This window comes from Alosa pseudoharengus, unplaced genomic scaffold (assembly GCF_046254945.1).
Source record: "Alosa pseudoharengus isolate Yale_2024_CS ecotype anadromous, Long Island Sound unplaced genomic scaffold, YU_APseudo_1.1 YU_APseudo_1.1_scf_24, whole genome shotgun sequence".
Lineage (NCBI taxonomy): Eukaryota > Metazoa > Chordata > Actinopteri > Clupeiformes > Clupeidae > Alosa > Alosa pseudoharengus.
The window spans coordinates 21,827,036-21,847,515 of NW_027468689.1; the positions used below are offsets into that span (position 1 = coordinate 21,827,036).

General features: G+C 41.0%; 1 protein-coding gene across 1 annotated transcript; it reads left to right on the top strand.

The window, feature by feature from the left end:
- Positions 1–631: 631 nt before the first annotated feature.
- On the top strand, positions 632–1,411 carry LOC143141813 (leucine-rich repeat-containing protein 3-like). Its single transcript, XM_076302520.1, has one exon. It carries the CDS (start codon positions 632–634, stop codon positions 1,409–1,411), a length of 780 nt encoding a protein of 259 aa, XP_076158635.1.
- The last annotated feature ends 19,069 nt before the right edge of the window (positions 1,412–20,480 follow it).

Below are 20,480 nucleotides of genomic sequence, written 5' to 3' on the forward strand. Positions count from 1 at the left end.
AGAAATCAATGCCAGTGAAATTATTTTCTCCTATTTGAAATATTGAATGAATATGGATGATCTCTGATGGAAAAGACAGCACACATCTTCTGCACGGGTCTCATTAGGGGACTTCTATTTGTCTGACATTTCTTTCTTTTGTAGCCAGTTTCCATGTGTCTGAGGGTGATGTAACATTCAGCTCTACCAGATGGCGCTGAGTGCATAATATGTAAGTCCAGATACCCCTTCTTCATGGATCAAAACTTGTGAGGGGGAAAAATACCTTCAGATGAAAAGAAATCGGCTGGATATTCACCAAAGAATGCCTGACAACATTGAAAGTCCAAACACAGGCAGATGTTTGATTTGTTCTCTGTAACTGTTATCTTATTGTTTCAAGTTGAAGACTATGCCTGCTTTGAACCAACAAATGCTCTTGTCTTGACACTGGAAAGAACTCTGATTTTCTTCTGAGTATGGTTTACTGCTTATTGTACCCAGAGAAGGGGGAAGGGAACTCAGTCTTGGGAATGTAACTAGAAGAAATGTTCAATTCATTACAATCAAACAAGGTGTTCACTCGATTTCAGTCACAGGACCATTTATCAAGATTGGTGGTAAAAAAGTTACCTGTCTGTCATGCATGAGAATGCATCGACTAACTGTGGACATCTCTGACATGGGGGTGCTGCTTCGAGGGGTCATGGCGTTGGCTCTACTGTCTGCCACGGTGTGCACATGTCCCAAGCCCTGCCACTGCTCGGAGCGTGGCGGCCAGACCAGCGTCCAGTGCTCGTCACGCGACCTGCGCGCCATTCCGGCGGACCTCCCCGAGGACACAGTCAGCCTGCACCTGGCGTCCAACCGCATCACGCGTGTGCCAAGCCAGGCCTTCGTGCGGCTGTGGCGGTTGCAGGAGCTGGACCTGTCGGGCAACGCCATCGAGGCCGTGGAGGAGGGCGCCTTCCAGGGCGTGGCGGAGAGCCTGCGGGCGCTCGACCTGTCCGACAACCGACTGCACACCTTGCCCAAGGAGGCCTTCGGCCGGCTCCGTGCCAAGATCAGCCTGTCGGGCAACCCCTGGCACTGCGAGTGCACACTGCAGGAGGTGCTCCGCGAGCTCCGCCTGGACGAGCACACGGTCAACGAGGTCAGCTGTCACACAGCCGTGCGGGAGGAGTTCGCCGGACGGCCCATCATTCAGGTGCTGGACTCGGGGGTCAACTTCTGCAGTTTCCAGCGCAAGACTACCGACGTGGCCATGTTTGTCACCATGTTCGGCTGGTTCGCCATGGTAATCGCCTATGTGGTCTACTATGTTCGGCACAATCGTGAAGACACACGGCGACATCTGGAGTACCTCAAGGCACTGCCCAACAGCTCACAGAGCAGCTCAAAGGACTCTGACACAGCCAGCACTGTGCTCTAGTGTGTGTGTGTGTGTGTGTGTGTGTATGTGTGTGTGAGAGAGAGAGGGAGTGAGGGACACATTATGTCTGGGATGTCTATTCTCTGCGTAGATCAGAAAGAGATTGGACCGTCAGCACAAAGAAGGACCCATTGTGTGTATGTGTTCTTTTCTGTCTGTATAAGTGTTCTAGGGGTTATTACACAAATCCAGTTTTTTACATTCCTGTGAATGTAATCTCTTATAAGAAAATGTAAACATTTTATTTGTACTTCTGTTACATCTGAAAGATTTGATAATTTTCAGACAACCTGAAACCTGAACAGTAGAGTTTAACTCTCCTTAAGGTGGAAATCTGACGTCTCAAATCATTTCATACGTTGGTTCAGTTTTCATGTTTGTGCTCTATCTGATACAGCTCTTAAAAGGCTATAAATTGTGTGATGAATGTGTGAAGTTGGGTATTTCGCCTCCCTGTTCATCTTTCAGTTGATCAAAAAAAATGGGGCCCTAACAACCATCAATCATGTTAGCAGTGTGGATCTAGGCGGCTAAAATGCATATCATACTCTTACAATCCCAGCAAGGCAAAATCTTGATAGCATAACATCACAGCAGGTAAGGTTAGACATAAATCATATTTGGACAGGCTGACTATATTCCGAAGTGCCTCCATAGTGGTGATTCCGCCCCCAATCAGATGACTGTAAGGGCTGAGACTTGACTATTGTTGCCTCATCATCATCAGTGATATTTTCTGCTTGTTTCCACTGGCACCGAGACGTTAGGTGACCACTCGCTTCTCAGCTACTCCACTCTTTTGTCCAGGCTTTTGTCCCGGGCATATCGATTCCACTCCTGCATCGATCTCACACTAAGGGCATGCAGCTCACGGTAAAAACAAAAATGTCTGCTTGTTCTGGTTATTAAAACTAAGGTCATTTACAAGTAGCATAGCCAGGAACTGTGAGATGAGATCATTAACTGGGGTAGGGGGGGGGGGGTGGGGGGCTTGTGAGTCTCATTCAATAAAAGTTCTAGCCAAATGTGCTGCTGACGAGGCCTCATCTGAAATTAACCAAGAATTTCAGAATAATATAGATATGAATTTCACAATAATACAGCTAAGTACAAAAAAGCAACAAAAATGTTCTGTACAGAATCTGTATTGCTCCTCTTTGTCCCCCTCAGCTGGTAGGTCTGGTCTGTACAGATGGCCTGTCCAGAAGCTGGGCTGCATGAGTGAGGGTCTGAGAAGATAGTTATCCAAAATTAAACAGAAGACGTGGACTCACAGAATTTGGGATGTGTACACGTGAGCCAAGAAAAAGAGAGCCAGTCTTGTTGGATATACTGCTACCCCATCAACCCAACCAGACATAAATATGTAGCCCAGTGTGTGTCCCCCACAGTCGAGGTGTAAGTTCTGTGTCAAACTGTCCAAGTTTATTGTTTTTATTTTTTTCATTTTTTTTTTCCATTTGATATGTGCCATTGAATGTTCGCCAGAATTCCTTAATCTGTATTCAACTGTGTGGCTTAGATGTGGCCAGTCCCAATTTTAATACTTTCTATTAAAGTGTCTTTAAATGGATATTAACCTCACTGTACATCTTTATCAGCACTTCCCTCAGAAAATATATCAGGGAGAATAAGTTAGCATACTTAATGTGATCTGAATCTGTAGTTGATATCTCTGGCCACTGCAGAGCCTTGAAACATTATTCAGGGATCATGCAGCATCTTCCAGACCAGTGCTCACAGAGATCATTTTAGGATTTAGTGCAAATGGCCAATACATTTCCTACTGACAAGCTTTGTTAGTGGAGATAAGAGGAGAAATGACACAGGAGGAATGCAGCAGTGATAGGAATAAGCAGGGTATTTTTACAGCCAGGTCTGGCTTTGAGATTTCCAGTGTATTGACTGGAAATTAGACTGTGATGCCAAAGGAAGAGGTAGTACAATGTAACACCGGCAGCATTTAAAAAGCAACAGAAAAGCATCACTCTGAAGAATGAATGGAGATTAGTGAGTGTATTGTATTCCATTGCAAGGGCTAGAATGGTTTGGCATGTCCGTAGCAGACAGGAACACTGTTTTCACTCTGTGTAAATAATGTGTCATAATGCCTGGGGGACTGTTATAACTGGTTTCCCAGTGATTAACAACATCACAGTTTGTTTCCATTAAAAACAACAGCTGGACAAGCTGCTAAGAAATGTGTTATGTGCATATTTGTGCATGGACTTGTTAGGCCAATTTGTGTTTGCTTCTTCTGCATAATCGGCTTTTGAGCAACATAGGTGTTGAATGACCTCTCACTGTGATATCGTGTGTTCACTAAATCACAAAGCTGCAACAAAGGACTGCTTTCGCTTCTCGACAGGGACTCTTCACAACATGAAGGGTTACATGAAAGGATCTAATTAGTCACCAACTTCTTAAGCTACAAATAACACAATAGCTCTTTCACTGCACAATATATAAACCGTTATGGTGGAATCTACATTAGCAAGATTTCTTGGAACAAATAGCTCTCTAAACAGCACTGTATTTGCATACGTGCCCCAGAAATGTCTCTGCTCTTCTATAATAATAGGGTACCACAATATTTTCACAACATCTGAAAATGCATCAGAATCAAGGTAGCCAGAAGTATATATATTTTGCTCCTCATCTGAGACCTCAAGAAGACTACGAGGAGTCCCAGATGTCATCCAATCACCTCACCTCTCTGCCCCCAGCCTACAACACCCCTCCATTCCAGATGTAATCATTAAACCACACACGCCAACCCATTCCCAAATGTAATCACTTCTAAAGCACGCACCAACCCAATCCAAGGTGGGCTATCTTCACACTCCATGTAGACTGCGTCTGACCCACCTGTCTTCATGCCCCCCCTCTCTCTCTCTTCTATTTTTTTCCTCACTCACATGGACATTCTCTTAGTCTGGCTCACGGCCCCTAAGCCATCTGCTCATCGTAATGCAGATTTCCCTCTCTCTCTCTCCCTCTCTCTCTCTCCCTCTCTCTCTCTCACTGGATTAGACATGAGTTTGACCAGATTCCACGAGGCTGTGGAGTTTTTGTCCTTGTTAGGGTTCAGTGGTGCAGCAGTGAACACATGTCTGGGATCACCCTCTGTGACCCCACACTACCAGCACTGACAGCTGTCTGAAAGAGACTGCAGCTAATACGTTATGAATGACGACACCAGTATATGAAGAGTTGAGAGTTCCAAAACGATTTTTATTGATATTACTTGAAATACACAATTAAATAACATTAATGATTTCAAAATTGGAGATTTTGGAACCAAACTCATACAGAGGAAATAAGCTTTCGGTGATGTCCAAAAATAACACTTCATGGGTTTGTAATGTGTGGAAGGTTCACTTGTGGAGAGGAGAGATGTATACTTGTTATCACTCCCCAAAAGTGCGCCACGTCAAGAAGTGCGCCACACGGACAGAATTTAGGTCAGTGTGTACAGACCGTATACTGAAAAGGCCTGGCCAAGGAAAAAATGTCTGTGAGGAGATGAATAACATGCTTGGAGGTTTTACCACCTGAGCAGTGCATATAGTACAGTATAGTGTAGGCCTACTATAAATGGAACTTCAGCATCAACAAGAACTTATGATTATGACTGCGGCGCTAGCAAACGGCAGTCATATAGGTTTAGTTTTTCCAGTAAATTTGTGTCAACGATTCCCGGGACACTGAGCTGCCGAGCTGCATAAAACGTTTACGAATGTAGCCCCACAAGGATGACATCCTAGGGCCTAGGATGACCAAATAATTTTGGTATGTTGGTCTCAAGGGGCCATGTCAAGCCATCCCATATCCATCCCATTGTGTTATAGCGCCATCCAAGTTAAAAATGAAAAAGCAAAAGTGAGGCGTTGTAGTCGCAGGTATCTTTGTCTGACATGTTCAAAACTGCATGTAATTGAAGTGTAGGATCATTATGACACCTTCTGAATGCATGCCAGGTTTCGAGGAATTCCGTTCATGGGGGGCCATTCAATAAATTAATATATGTGTACATTTAGTGACTACACCAATCGGCCTATAGATGGCCGGACAGAGTTTTCTGTGAATATCTTGAGAACTGTAGGGCCTAGGATAACCAATTTTTTTGTATGTTGGCCTCAAGGGGCCATGTCAACCCATCCCATATTCACTCATTTGAGGTATAGCGACACCTAGTTAAAAATAAAAAGTAAAAACGAGGCATTGTATTCGCAGGTATCTTTGGCTGACATGTTCAAAACTGCACAGAATTTGAAGTGTAGGATCATTATGACAACTTTTGAATGCTTGCCAAGTTTTCTGGAATTCCATTCATGGGGGGCCATAAGTAAGGCACAATGTATAGAACGCCGGTCATTATGTAAGGGATAACGGCCGCCGAGGTGTCCTGTTATAGGCTACGGAATTTATGGACGAGGGCGAGGGGCAAAGAACTCCCCGACGCGCAGCGGAGGAGATAAACTCCACACAATGTGACTTTTTATGTTTATTTGTTACTGTTATATCGTGGCTTTTGCAGAAACAAATAGTTTTCAAAACACGCTGAACTTGATTCAAACATTCTTTAGAACACAGCTGATCAACCGTCAGCTTTCACTTTTGAATGAAGTTCCAACGCAAGAAGTGATCAGACTACTAACGGAGGGATATGAAAGACGTAAATATTAAGCACAAAACCCATTTTCCTTGACAGTGGTCTGTTATACACACACACATATAAACACACACACACACACACACACATAAACAAACACACACACACACACATACAGGTACGCACACACTCACACACACGGACGCATGCACACACACACATGCATGCACACATGCACGCACACACACACACACACACACGCACACACACACACACACACACACACACACAGTACAGATACACCCACACAGTACACACACACACAATCATGCAAGCTACACAGGCACGCACACACTCACAAACACATCCAAACGCATGCACACACACACACGCACATGCACACACACAAACACACACACACATAAACACACCCACACGCGTGCACGACCATACACACATGCAGGCAAGCAAGCACACACACAGATAAACACACACACACATACTGTAAACAAACACACACACACACTCACACACACACACAAAAGCAAACACACACATGCACTCATTTACATACACAAAAGTTGCAAGAGTAGGGGATGGAGTAGATGGAGACAAATTGACAAGCGTGATTGGTGTATCGCTTTGCGGTTTCTAAGTCTGAACAAAAACACAGATGAACTTTCTATTTTGAAATTTATTGTGGGTACATACAATGTGAAACTGCTTAACATTTTTGGCCGCATAGAAGGTTCCTGTCATGTCCGCCATAGCAGAAAGGTCAAAATCGCTGGCAAAACTACAGTGAGGCGACTCAAATTCCCCTTAAGGTTGTGCTGCATGAACCCCTGAGAGGAAAAGGCCAGAATGTCAGCTAGACATCTGCAAGATTTGCTAGACTAACTCATGTCCTTGACTTTAAGGTGACTTGCACTCAGGGGGTAAAAAACAAGGTTAGTGTCCAGTATGAGATTGCTTACATTGTAATTTTATATAATTTGCGTAGATTTTTTATGTAATGGTAAAAGCCCAGCTATGGGCAATAGTATGGAATTAAAAATAGCTACAAAACCCAGAAGTACAGCACCTTATGGTTATGGAATGATTACGGAATTTGTCCAAAGCGACTTACAAAATAAAACTTATCCTAATATGGTGACTCTGTTAAAGGTACAGTCAGTGATTGTACGTGATTTCAAGCACCTACATTTTTTTGTCACATCTCCTTACAATCTATACACTGTAAAAAAGTCTGTCTGTAGGCAGCCCCGGCTCCAAAAACTGGAATCAAACAAATTGGGGGCAGCCAAAAAATAATGAAACACTGTGTGGAGTTTTTTGGGGAATACTGAAGGGAGGGATGAGCTACCTCTCTAAACAAATGCGGTATCATGCACATTGAAATTGCATTGTCCCTATCAGATAAAATTCCCATAGACAAACATTGCAAACAGACACATTAAGTCGAATGTTCAGTCTAATGACAATGTGTTATATGATTACATGTTGCACCTCTTCCCTACTCATAGTGTGGTAGTGTGGTAAAGCCTGATATAGACCCTTTCAACTGCATAAACAAACCAAGTTTTGGAGTCAACATTTTGTAGAACATTACACCAAATTCCAATTCATTTTCATTTCAAAGTATCTGCGTTGATTTTGAATGTTTCAACCGGAAACCCTCTAGGAACAGATTGAAACGGTCTTATAAGACAGCAGAGCATCAAGTGGGTACAATCATAGACCGTCATTCTATTACAGAATGTTTGGTACTAATTTGAGAATAATTGTCTTATTTTTCATTCACACACTTCAGCCTGGAGTATGCTAATTGACTCAACAAATTGCTTCAGCAGAAAAAATATGGCATACCTTATGGTGCCATGACAAGTAACCAACTAAAACTAATACAGTGTTGCTAATAAGTTACATGCTCAACTGGGGAAAAAAAGGTTTAATTTGATGCACACTGGGCCTGTCATAAAGGCCTGAATTATGATGTTTCTCTGGGTCTGCAAACCACAACACTTTATATTACCCCTAATAAATAACACTGCACAGAAAGGCAACCAAGCAATGTATGGTATAGTCTGCATACTCTAAATTCCCCAAGATGTTTGACATGCAAGTTATTCTAGGGTTTACATAGGCTTAGTTGTTTCCACTGACTTTAGAGTAATTTTAAAGAAGCTCCACCGTCTCTCTCAATCTCTTGAACTTGTTTCAATTTTGCCATTTGATACATCAAAATGGAACAGAGACGCGGAGAGAGCTGCAGAGCGGATGATTAGCTTTTCCAGAAGAGATGATAGAGCAATGTGAGTCCCGCCAACGTGAGAGGTCAAGAGCTTTCAGCTACATTTATGGGATGTATTACCCTCTCTTCCCCAATCAGCCTCTAGGGGCAATGAGCCAGATTAATTGGTATTTTCAGTGGGGGCCAGGACTCTGAAGCTAATGTGGCAGCCAAATTTGAGTGAAAGAAACATTTGCACAATTTGTGAGGGCATTAATTTCCCCAGGGATCTCAGACGATACAATATCCTCTTTGAGGGGCATGTTAAGTCTAAATTAAAATTTCAGGTGATAGAGTGGGTTGTATGTAAAATGTACAAACCTCTCCAAAACTCTAAATGCTGTTTCTATCAGAGTTTTATTAAACACATTAGGATGAAAGCATCCACTATGAAGTCCCTGTAATAAATTAATATTTATTCATTCATATTATAAATTGAAAATATGGCGTTTATGGCCACTTAATTGGGATGTCCTACTGTATATTCTGACACAAATGTACTGACAGAGTGATACTGGACCCAAATAGACCCCCTTCACTGTCACCACTCAAGATTCAACATCATCTCCTGTCATCGTTTTAAAGGCATCGGATAAACATTGATTAAACCTACATTTTATGCGTCCTTCAATGTAGTGGGATGAGTTTGTGTGAATGGTGTTCGAGGCCTTCTGAAAAGACCTCAGTCTGAAAAGACCTCAACTGTCAAAGTTTGAGAAGGGCGTGGATTGGCTCTGTTTATTTTCCCATTAGCATGCTCCTTACATGAGTGACACCAATTGGACACAACAGACTGAAGATCACCACGGGGTCTAATAGCACAGCACACTCTGCAAAAAATTAGATGGTTCTGGAACAACAGAACTCTTTCTCTGTCCTCTTCCTCTGCTCGACGGGAAATCTGCCCTGGTGGCTCGGCGAACTAAGGCAAACGTCAGGACCACAAATTAACGGAAAGTTATCAATTAACCCTGAAGAGAGATACTCGGCACCACGCCAGAGGTCATCTCGTCTTTGAGACTGGAAGCTAGGCAACATGAATGAGCCTGTCATTAGTCTATTCAGGACCCTCTCACCACCCCATATGAAGCAGTGGTGTGGAAGCTCTAGGGCATTTTCTACTAGATAGACACTGTTTCCACATCATTCATTCATTCATTCATTCACTACTTCTGGCCTAGAGCCCACTTTTAAATTATTCAACTTATGTGCCTCTTTCAGATGCCAGTATTGCAGTGTTCGTCTCTCTCTCCCCATAACGACTTGTTTGGTCCCTGCCCAGTGCCCGGCTGTCCCTGTTGGGTGATATCAGTTAATTTCTTGCATGAACGATCAAGAGGATATTCACACAGTTTAGCATGGTCCATGGATATTACCGATACTTTAATGTAGCCAACGACACTATGACGCAAGAGGCCTGTTGCACTCTGCTCACCTTTCTTTTAGGTGAAAAATGAGTTTCTCTAAAAGGGCTGCCCACTGCTCTGGGTGTGTATGTGTGCACCTAGTGTGTTTGGGTTCCGAGTGAGCTCACTGCTCCAATTGTGTATGGGTGCACACTACCCCCGGAGGGGTAAAATGCAGATGCTAACACAAAATGCAAATGCTAACACATTTTCCTACAGGACAATAAAGTAACTTAACTCAACTTCACAAAGGGCACCAAAACCAAACCAACCAAAACCACTTTGCTGCAACCAACCAACCTTCATTCCAAGCTTCTCCATGGAATCTGTCTCCTAAGATGGTAAAAAGTAAAGAGAAAGAGACTTTGCAAGCAGAGCCCATCCATAATACATCCTGCAGGTGGTGCAGCTGCAACCTTAAACAGGCATGGTAACATGTATATAAAACTACTGTCAGAGTTTAGTCTATGTGTCCATTTCTGACACAGATGACAGGGCCTAAGCTGCTGTAGGCTTGTTGCTCATTAAATCCCTAATGGACAAATATCAGGATAGACGAAAATACCTAACAATTCCTCAGGGGGGAAGACCAGCAGTGCAAGCTTAACGCCATGGGACCTTTGCTGGCCGTGAAGTAACCATGGCAAACAGCATTAGGGCAAGGCACCATGACGGGCCACTGGGTTGAATGTATAGCTGGGCTTGCATCTGGGATATGTTAACTGGAAGGGTTTCCAAAGAATGTGTTCAATTCAAACATGTTTTATGTAGAACTTTTATAGCTAAATATCTGCTGAGTGGATGTTCACAGCTCTGCTGTCCTTCAAACAGAGCCAAGTGTACAGTATGTCTCTCTCTCTCTCTCTAACAAACACACACACACACACACACACACACACACACACACAAAACAGATCGTTTTTATCTGCTTTGTTGGCATGTCAAGGTTGTTGTTGTTGGAACATGAATAAAACTATTCACCCTCATGGTCCCCTGATGTCCATCACACACACATACTGTACACACACACACGCCCTTAGTTTGTCACTCTCCCATCTGTCACCCAGCACAACAGAAATCATTGTCCTTTTGGACAAAGATCATAAAGACAAATTAAAACATAACAAATTCCCAAAGACAGAACTGAAACCAGTTGCAATAATTCCACTAAATCACATATGAACTAACATTTGTTCCACCATCCAATTAACCATGTCTTTAACCATCACCAGAGCAGCAACTAGAAAGTTCAAGTGACAGCCTGAATACTGGGAAACACAGAAAAACTAAACAGTAAATGGCAGGAAAAACGGACGTTTGCCTAGAAAGGACCAAATACGTCCTGAGAAAGATATGACCTCTTCTTCAGCATTGTCTTTATCTTTATTTACTCGGCTGACGCTTTTATCCAAAGAAACTTACAGATGTCAACTAATCGCAGGGCCAGACTCCCTGGAGTAACTCAGGGTTAAGTGCCTTGCTCAAGGGCACAACGGTGACAGCTGCGATTCAAACTCACAACTTTTCAGGCGACTGCATGCAAACTCGGCCCCTTATCCACTGCACTACCATCGGCCATTTTGTATCTTCACTGATGCTGCTGACTGTGTTCTTTACTCCTTCAAGCCGAATGCTGTGGCTACTGCAGACCAATTGGTGTTATATTTACTAGCAGACTGCAATAGGTATCAGGTACTGTAGGTAGGCTACACACAGTCTTGTAGTGTCCTCTTACTCGTTACAAATACATGAAGCCATATAGAGATTATTCAACACTAACAGAAATCAAACAAAGAAACATTCAAAATACAACAAAAATACAAACAGTATTAGGGAGTAGGCTGGTACAGTTACATCATTGAATTACAAAATGTTATCAGTTACTGTCACAAAGAAAAAAAATTAAATTACAATTACCAATCAAAATACATTAAAATATTTATTTAACATGGGACATTTGAAAGGTAAACAAATATGAAGATTCCTCATAGTTTGTTTCCATTGATGCCAAACTGACCGGCTAACAATATCTGCCAATAAAGCCCCACACAGTCACTACTTTCAGATGTCTTAGCAACAAGCTCTTCAAAGGTGGTGGTACGGTGGCGTTCGCCTTTTATCATGCGTGCTTCTATTTGTCAACGCTTGCTGGAGACAGAAACCCTGCAGTCCTGTATTTTTCCATGATTATTGCTGCATGGCCTGCACAAATGTCTGAACCTCAATCGGTAGAAGAAAGGAGCCAGCAGGAGCCAGCACTATAGGATTCATTCCCAGGAGGTACAGATACAGTAGCCTATACTGGACATATACTGGAAAGAGAAAAAAACATTTTTTTACTGTAAATCACTTTAGAGAATAGTTTTGCTAGATATATAAAATCCAAATTTATTCTTTGTCTACAAGCAGTTCCTCTTAAAAACAATGGGGTAAAAAAGCAGAGATATCTGCCTCCAAGCAGCAGATGTGGCATTAGCTTCTCCATGTGCACTAAAAGTGACCATAAAAAGGGTGAGTTATCACATTCTGATAGAAGCTTGTGTTGCAGTCATGTCCCCAAAGCCAAGCTGACAGGGATAGTTGTTTTAGGGTTTTGTATCAAACTCTGTTTTGAGCTCAGTTGTATGAGTGGTGTGGAATTCCTGACTACTAAATAGACACCAAAAGCTAGGATTTTAAATGGTCTACATTCAGTTTTGTGAACAGCATATTTCAGATTTAGCCCTGTTCATGTCAATATGTAATTTTATTTTCCCGACACCATTAGAAACATTATTGATTGCCATTCTCTGAAAAATTCTCTCTGTTTTGTGGTCTGAGAGGCAGTTCTTGTAGCACTTTCATCCAGTTTAAAACAATACATTTCCTTGCAGAATTAGTGTCAGGAAGCTATTGATTGATTGGTATTCATACTAAATCTGCCATATGCCTAATGAACTAGACCTACAGTACTCTTTCTTTTCACTGGTGCAGTCAGCCACTCAGTTTTCCTCCCGCAGTGTGGCTCTGCATGGGCTAATGCTTGCGGATCACCTGAGTGTCTCTGGAACAACGCTAGAACCGCACAACAGTCAGGTCACTCTGTGGAGCTCTCTTCGGCTACAAGGTTTCGCCTTCAGTACAATTATTTTCACATACTCTGCTCTCTCCACAGGTCACAGTTGTTGGTGTGGAAAAAAAGACAGACATTTTGTGTTGTTGTGTGCCATGGATATTCAATGAGCAGGGCCAGTGAGGTTAATTTGTTTTATCTGCTCCAGTTCTGTCCAATATAATTCTGCCAATATTTTGTATTCACAGTCATGCTTACATACTGTAGGTGCTCAAGAGAATCAGATTTCATACAATGAAAAATAAGTGATTTTTTTATGGAAATAGCATGTTGATACCAATAACATGAAACCACACATACTGTACACAGTACATGTTTAATTAAATTTAAATAATAATTAATTAAAGGAATATTCAATAAACACATATTCTTGTGTTGATGTGGCTGGTGATGTACTTCATCAATTATTAATGAAAAATAAAGATTCAGAAAATCATATTAAAATCTCTGAATCACTGAGGCCTCCATCAGTGAATTGTACATGAGTGAGTGAAAGCACTTTAGCAATCACTGACTGAATGGAAAACTTCAGAGGGTGGCATCCTCCTAGAGAAAAGTTTCATACAGAGGCTTGAGGGCTAAAAGACAGCACTAAATAAAAAATAGCACATGTCAAAATGTATTTAGATATTCCATCTAAATTAGTGTCATTTGTCGCCATGAAGAAGACATTGGTGGCTTAGATGATGTTGAAAACATTTCACTGACATGTCGTGAAAAACATTCTTGTCTGCACTGCAAGCTGAAGTTTTTAAGGAAATTATTCACGATCAGTCTGATCATGCAGTGTCCACTGTTCTCTGGTAAGTATTATTGTTTCAGGCACTGTTACATCATTCCTTTTTTCTTATCATGCCTCTAAATCATATGAAAGTAAACAGCTTTCAAATATTAGTAATACTTTCCACTTTAGCAATACAGCCTAGGGTGCTGTGTAGCTCTGCATTGCGAAAGCAGTTTTTCAAATTCAACAAGGTTTGTCTTGATAAAACAATATCAGCTGAGCTTTGAGACTTCACTGGTCTCTTTGCACTTTCTAAGCAAATATAGGTTAACACTGAAACTGCTGCTAAAAACTTCTGGGTTTGCTCTGAGGTAAGTCATGTATGCTGTTGTCATTTACAGTCTGCATGTTCACAACACGTCATCCCTTCTCCTTCATGATGCTTTTCAGGGGTATTGTGATGCTGTATGAACATAGGCCTCCCAGGGCCAAAAACTCGGCAATACTATATGAGCCTTTCAACTGCTTAAACAAACATATGTGTTTTAAATGCATTTCAGGTGGCACAGAAAAACAACATTGAGCTAATGGTAACTTGGGGAGAAACAGATATTTTAAAAATTATTTTTAAAGTCATTCTGAAGAGCATTACGCTAAAGTCCGATTCATTTTCATTTCAAAGTATCTGCGTTTCAACCAGAAATCATCTGGGAACAGATCGAATGGGTCTATATGTTCTGTTTCCTTGGCACAGCTTTACTGGGATGTGCACAGTTGTATAGCCTAAAGTATCCGAAAACTACACTTGAGTAGAGGTACAGATATTTGATCAGAAAATGACTTAAGTAAAAGTAAAAGTACAAGCATACTTAAGTACAAGTCTTAATGTATCTATATTTAAAGTACTTAGTATATCATCATTCATTGCTTAGTATGTCATCATTCATTGCTGGGTCCTGTGGTGACATCAGATCAGAAAATCCTGGAGTTGCAAATATCTAACATGCTGAATGGAAACTATGGCTTTTGTTTTCATTTGAACATTATTTTAGCCTACTTTCTACTTGCTGCTAAAGAAAATGTAGTGAAGTAAAAGTATACATTTAATTTTTAAAATGTAGTAAAGTAAAAGTTAAAGTAGGAACAAAAATAAAAACTCAAGTAAAATAAAGTACAGATACTCTGCATTCATACTTAAGTATTGTACTTAAGTATTTCTTCTTAGTTACTTTACATCTCTGGCTGTGCGTTTTGTTGGGCTCTGACTCCTCACCAGGTGGCTGATCAGAACTAATCACAGCCATTATCACACCATCTGTTTGACTTCCTTGGATGTTTTCTTTCACTTCCTCAACAGGGGGGAACTAATCACTTTGACAAAGTTTAATGTGTATATGCAAGGTGTTGACCGAGACAAATAACAATGCATATTGCCTGAGACAAAAAAAACAGGCTTCAAAAGTAAAGTTCATCACAGCACACTGGTATAGTACTACTACAGATGGTTTATTTAGAGCAAACAGCACATTTCTCTGTCAGCTTCTTCAGGTTCACTCTCTCTCAACAACAGGATGAAAATAAGATCTGTTGTCTAAAGGAAGATCATCTTTTGTCCCTAAAACAGCAGCCATTTGTGTGGTTAGCTGAGTGAAGTAAATCAGTGCAGAAAAAAGAAACCAGTTGAAAGAACAAAAAGCGTACAAACAAAGTGAAATTTTGACTCTGTGGGGAAGTTGGTAGAGAAAGACGAGTGCATAAGTGAAATTATGCGTTGTAATGACAAGTATTCAGCCCAGCTGCTTGGAAATAATGTAATTAGTTGCAGAGAACCACTTCTGACATCTTTATTGATAGACTCTTTGTTTATCGTCCACATACACTCTGAAAAGGGGCTGTCACACTCCGTAGTATGGCATCTCCAGAATAAACAAAATAAATAAATAAACTCATTCAACAAAATCATTCATAAGTTCCAGGACCAGGCCCAAAGATGTTATTTATCAATTCTTGAGTTTAATCAAACTCACAAGTTTCAGATGCATTAAGAACACACACACATAGAGAGAGAGAGAGAGAGAGAGAGAGAGACATACATTTTAATTTCATTTAAATTTCCATTACATGAATCTCGACACAAATTACCTGAAGGCAGACTGGTGCCAGCATCTATCATGAAAGAGCAGCTATAACCTGTAGCTGTGAATTGCACGGTGAACAACAGACAAACAACCTGCCACATCGATTGAGTGCTTGGAGAGACAGAAATAGATGTCCTACTATAGCTGTCTCTCATCCTCTGAACATCACAAGGCTGTCCAATTTGTTCATTTCTCAGATGCTTTTAGACAGGTGCATTTCCTGGCCACTGTTGGACTCCTTATTGAAGAATGCATTTTTTCTTTGCTGCTTTTGTTATTGTTATTATCATTTGTTCACAGAAAAGGCCATGTTGGTGGCGGTGGGCAGCCTATTGACATGCACTGTGAAAAGAATCAGCATTTTTTTCTAAATGCCATTCACAGCATCTTCAATACTGTGCTTCTTTAGAATAGAATAGAATAGAATAGAATAGAATAGAATAGAATAGAATAAAATAGAATAGGTCTTTGTTGTCATTGTCATAGGTACAATGAAATTTAAAGTGCTCTCCAGTCAGTGCATCATTCATTGAGTCTATAAAATATAATTTATAGTAATAATTTACAGTAATAATTTACAGTAATAATTTACAGTAATAATTTACAGTATTTTTACTATATTTAATATAAATCAGTGGTTCTCAACCTTTTTTGAACAAACGCCCCCTGACTTCATCATGAATCTCCTGATGCCCCCCACCCAACACACGCACTTGCACTCACACACACACACAAACACACACACACACAAAGATATAGACCACTGATATGCTCATAACTGCCTAATGATGGTGATAATTATTATCATTATTATTATTTTTTTTATTAGCCTACTACTACTACTACTACTACTAATAATACTACTACTACTACTACTACTACTACTACTACTACTACTACTACTACTACTAATAATAATAATAATAATAATAATAATAACAAATGGTTGTATAAGTGTTGGAATCAAAGTGGTCTATGAGTAGTCAAATTAAGGTTTTGTTTGAGATAAGACCTCGAGTGAGTAGCCAAGGCTTTGTGCTTGAATGCTGTTTTGGCCAGATCTGTGGAACATGATCAAATTCTTGATAATACTTCATTTATGTTTTGTGTGTGGTCTACTTGTTTCAGTTCATTAGTAATAAGGGAAAAACATTGCACAATACATTTTTTGGGGGGGGGAGGGGGAGGCTAGACATTTTATTAAATAACCAGTATTTTTTATTAAATAACATTTTAATAGTCTCCCTTAGAACACCAAAAGTTTACAATATAATATATATTTTATTTTATATCCTTTATATTTTTCTGAATGACTGATATTTATGACAGCACACTTTATGTAGATTAGCCTATAGCCTAGGCCTACTATTTTTATTATTATAACTCTACCTCTTTAATTCAGCTGTCTGGTTGAAGCCTGGAAATGTTGTAAACAAAGTAGCATAGTTGGCTAGCTTAGCCTATCATAGTCTACTGATTGGACTGTTCAGTTTCCCCATGTGTGTTTAAGTTTCAAGATAATACTTGTTCTCCTTGGGACAGGCCCTTTTGGGAAACGTTGGTATTGAGATGATCAGTCAACTTCAATGCAAGAGTTTTAAACAAATATGTGCAGCAATGATAGCTAATGATGCTAAGCGGATTTAATAGTAATATAGCTAGTCGTCTTCTATGCGTCCTTGCTTTCACGATTGTGAATGTTTTATTTAAGTCGCGCGTGTTCATTGAGCAGGAGGGAGAGGGAGAGGGAGGGAGCGCGAGAGAGAGCGGGGCAAGGAGAGGGGGTTTACTTCTATACTGTTTGGTAAAGTTGCACACATAGTCTACAATGAAAGCAAGGAGAGGTATGACATTATTATTTATTTATTTGTTTTTGGACAACGTAGGCTACCGATAAGTAAAGCGGGAGATGTGGGTTGTTTTGCGGCCGCGTAAGCTGCAAAGCAGTGCGTGAAACACTAGAAAGGGTGTGTCGCGATTCTACCTTTTCACACCGCGACACAGTATCGTGGATATGAATGTCGCGATTTCGGGTTCAAATCGGAGCGCTCTAAGGAGGAAACTAGACGGAGCCACCAGGCACAAATCATTCCATTTCGTGTCAAAACAAACAAATGTAATGCTTAAACATTATGGTAAATATCAGTGATCAACGCCCCCCATTTGTGCCTGATCGCCCCCCTCTCAGCTATCTCATTCACAACGCCCCCCGACGGTGTTCAAACGCCCCCAGGGGGGCGGTACCGCCCCGTTGAGAAACGCTAATATAAATAGAAACATATAACAGCATTAGCAGCATACATAAACACAGAGTCATTGCATAAAAAACAGTATGAACACCCAGTCATTGCATAAAAAAACAGTATGAACACACAGTCATTGCATAAAAACAGTATCAACATACAACATCTACAGACATGCATACTTTCTGTCATTGCAATGATCCATTTAATATCAGATTCAATATTGCACATTGTTTTGGTTTGAGGGTGGTTATTGCAGTTTGATAAAAAAACTGTGTCTATTTGTCCTTGTGTTACTGTCTGCCAGAAGGCAACAGTTCAAACAGGGAGTGACCGGGATGGTGGGTGTCCTTTAATGTTCTGGGCTTTTTCGAGACAGCAGGAACTGTGTAGTTCTTCCAGTGTGAGAAGAGGGCAGCCGACGATCTTTGGGGCAATGTTGATGATCTTCTGGAGCGCTTTCCTTTGAGCCGCTGCAGCTGGTGTACCATATGCACATGCAGTATGTTAGTATGTTCTCAATGGAGGCCCGGTAAAAGGACACCAGCAGTCTTTGTGTGATGTTATTCCTCCTGAGTATTCTCTCTCTGTTGGGACATTTTTCAGCAGCTCAAAGGTTTTCACGCTCCAGGATAGGCTCTCCTCGATGTGGACTCCCAGGAAGCAGAAGTTTGCCACCCTCTCCATACAGTCCCAGTTGATGATTAAAGGCACACTATGCAAGATTTTCACCTTAACGAAGCCAATTTGATGGTAAACAAACTTGTAATAGATGAATCGTTCACCTAGCATATAGCTATACAGCATAGACGTAGTGATTCCCTACCGAGAAAACCAGCCATGCAATTTCAAAGAGCGGCACCCCGACAAATCTTGCGAGAATCGTGAAACATTACCTTGTCAGTAGATATATCTCTTTGGAGTTTTTGCCTGTTGTTAATCCTTCACCTCCACAACAAAAGCATTTGCATTGTGTACAGGGGGGATAAGTTGTGAGAAGTTTGCTATTTGCAATAGCAGACACATAAATACATTGCTCACTTGCCAAAAATACCTATCCTGCATAGCATACCGTTAATGGTAGTCTGTAGTCTATGATGAGTTCTTTGGTCTTTGAGTTGTTGAGGAGCAGGTTGTCGGCCCTGCACCATGTTGACAGCCGCTCCACCTCATCTCAGACCCCCCCCCCCCCCACACACACACACACACACACACAGAAAATCAAAAATTGGTCGCACTCCAAAAAAATCTTTTTTTCTTGCTGATTTATTTCATTATCAACAAGGGTAAATGAAACCCCCCAACCCACAAACTTCACCATGGTGTTGCTGTGATGGACAGGGGAGCAGTCGTGTGTAGAGGTAGTAGAGCAAGGGACTCAGAACACAGCCCTTTTCCTTGAGGAAGTGGAAGAGAATAGCCCATTGTAACAACTGTGTGCCGAAAGAACTCTGTAGGGATTCTCAAGCCTGGCCATTTATTCATCACCTCCTGCTGAAAATCCGGGATTGATTGTTATTGTTAAGATTATTGGCTGTTTGAGTGTTTAACAGGTTTGCCAGTGCTCCATCGTGGATAGGCATAGGACAGGAAGAGGAGGAGACATGTGCTCAACTCTCTCTCTCTCTCTCTCTCTCTGTTTCTCTCAGAGCATAACTGTGTGCACATGTGTGTGGGGTTCAGGTCAGTCATGGACAAAATAGCTGGATGGATTGATGGATGGATAGATGGATGGCATGCAGTATATCAGTCACATGTCTTTAATTGTGTGAAGTGCATACTCTTCATGATTCATTGTTTTGTCCTTGACTCTGGCTGTAGGCCTATGGTATTTCCCATTTCTATGAGGGCTGGCTTTGCTCAACATGTGTTCACAAAGACCCATACTTATCTGCATTGATAGCTGGCCTGATACATTCCTTTTTTGACATTCATCAACCATATTTGACTGATGACAGCAAGTCAGCATATCATTAAATTACTTTCCGTATTAAATGAGATTTATTTTCGGATTTTTTTTTAATTTGGCAACCAGTCAAGTAATAGGCTACAACATCTGTGGCAGTTCATTGTTTTGCGAGTAATTAGCGGATGGTAGTCATGGAGTCGCACCTACTCACTTGATTAAATTAATTCTTCAGGGCGCACACACTTTACATATCATATGGTCTATACCGGGTTGGTTATGTGTAGGAAAGAAAGAAAGAAAGAAAGAAAGAAAGAAAGATAATGATTTTAGCACAGTGTAGACCTCAGTTAGTCTACACGTTCCGGTTTGGCAGGTGCACATCGCCATCTTCTGGCGTCAATGACTGTGCTTTTATTTCGAGAAGCCTTATTTCTGTATCTCTCAGCTTTTCTCTATAGATAAAGCTAAGCTAATGTTTTGGTTATCACACAGTCGGTGGAACATTTCTTCTGTCATATATAATAATTTCCAGTAATAATGTAGCAGTAACTCGTTTGATTTGACACAATTACGCATAGGCAGCGCTGCTAGGTGATTGAATCCAATCTGTAGAGGGATATTTAATTGAT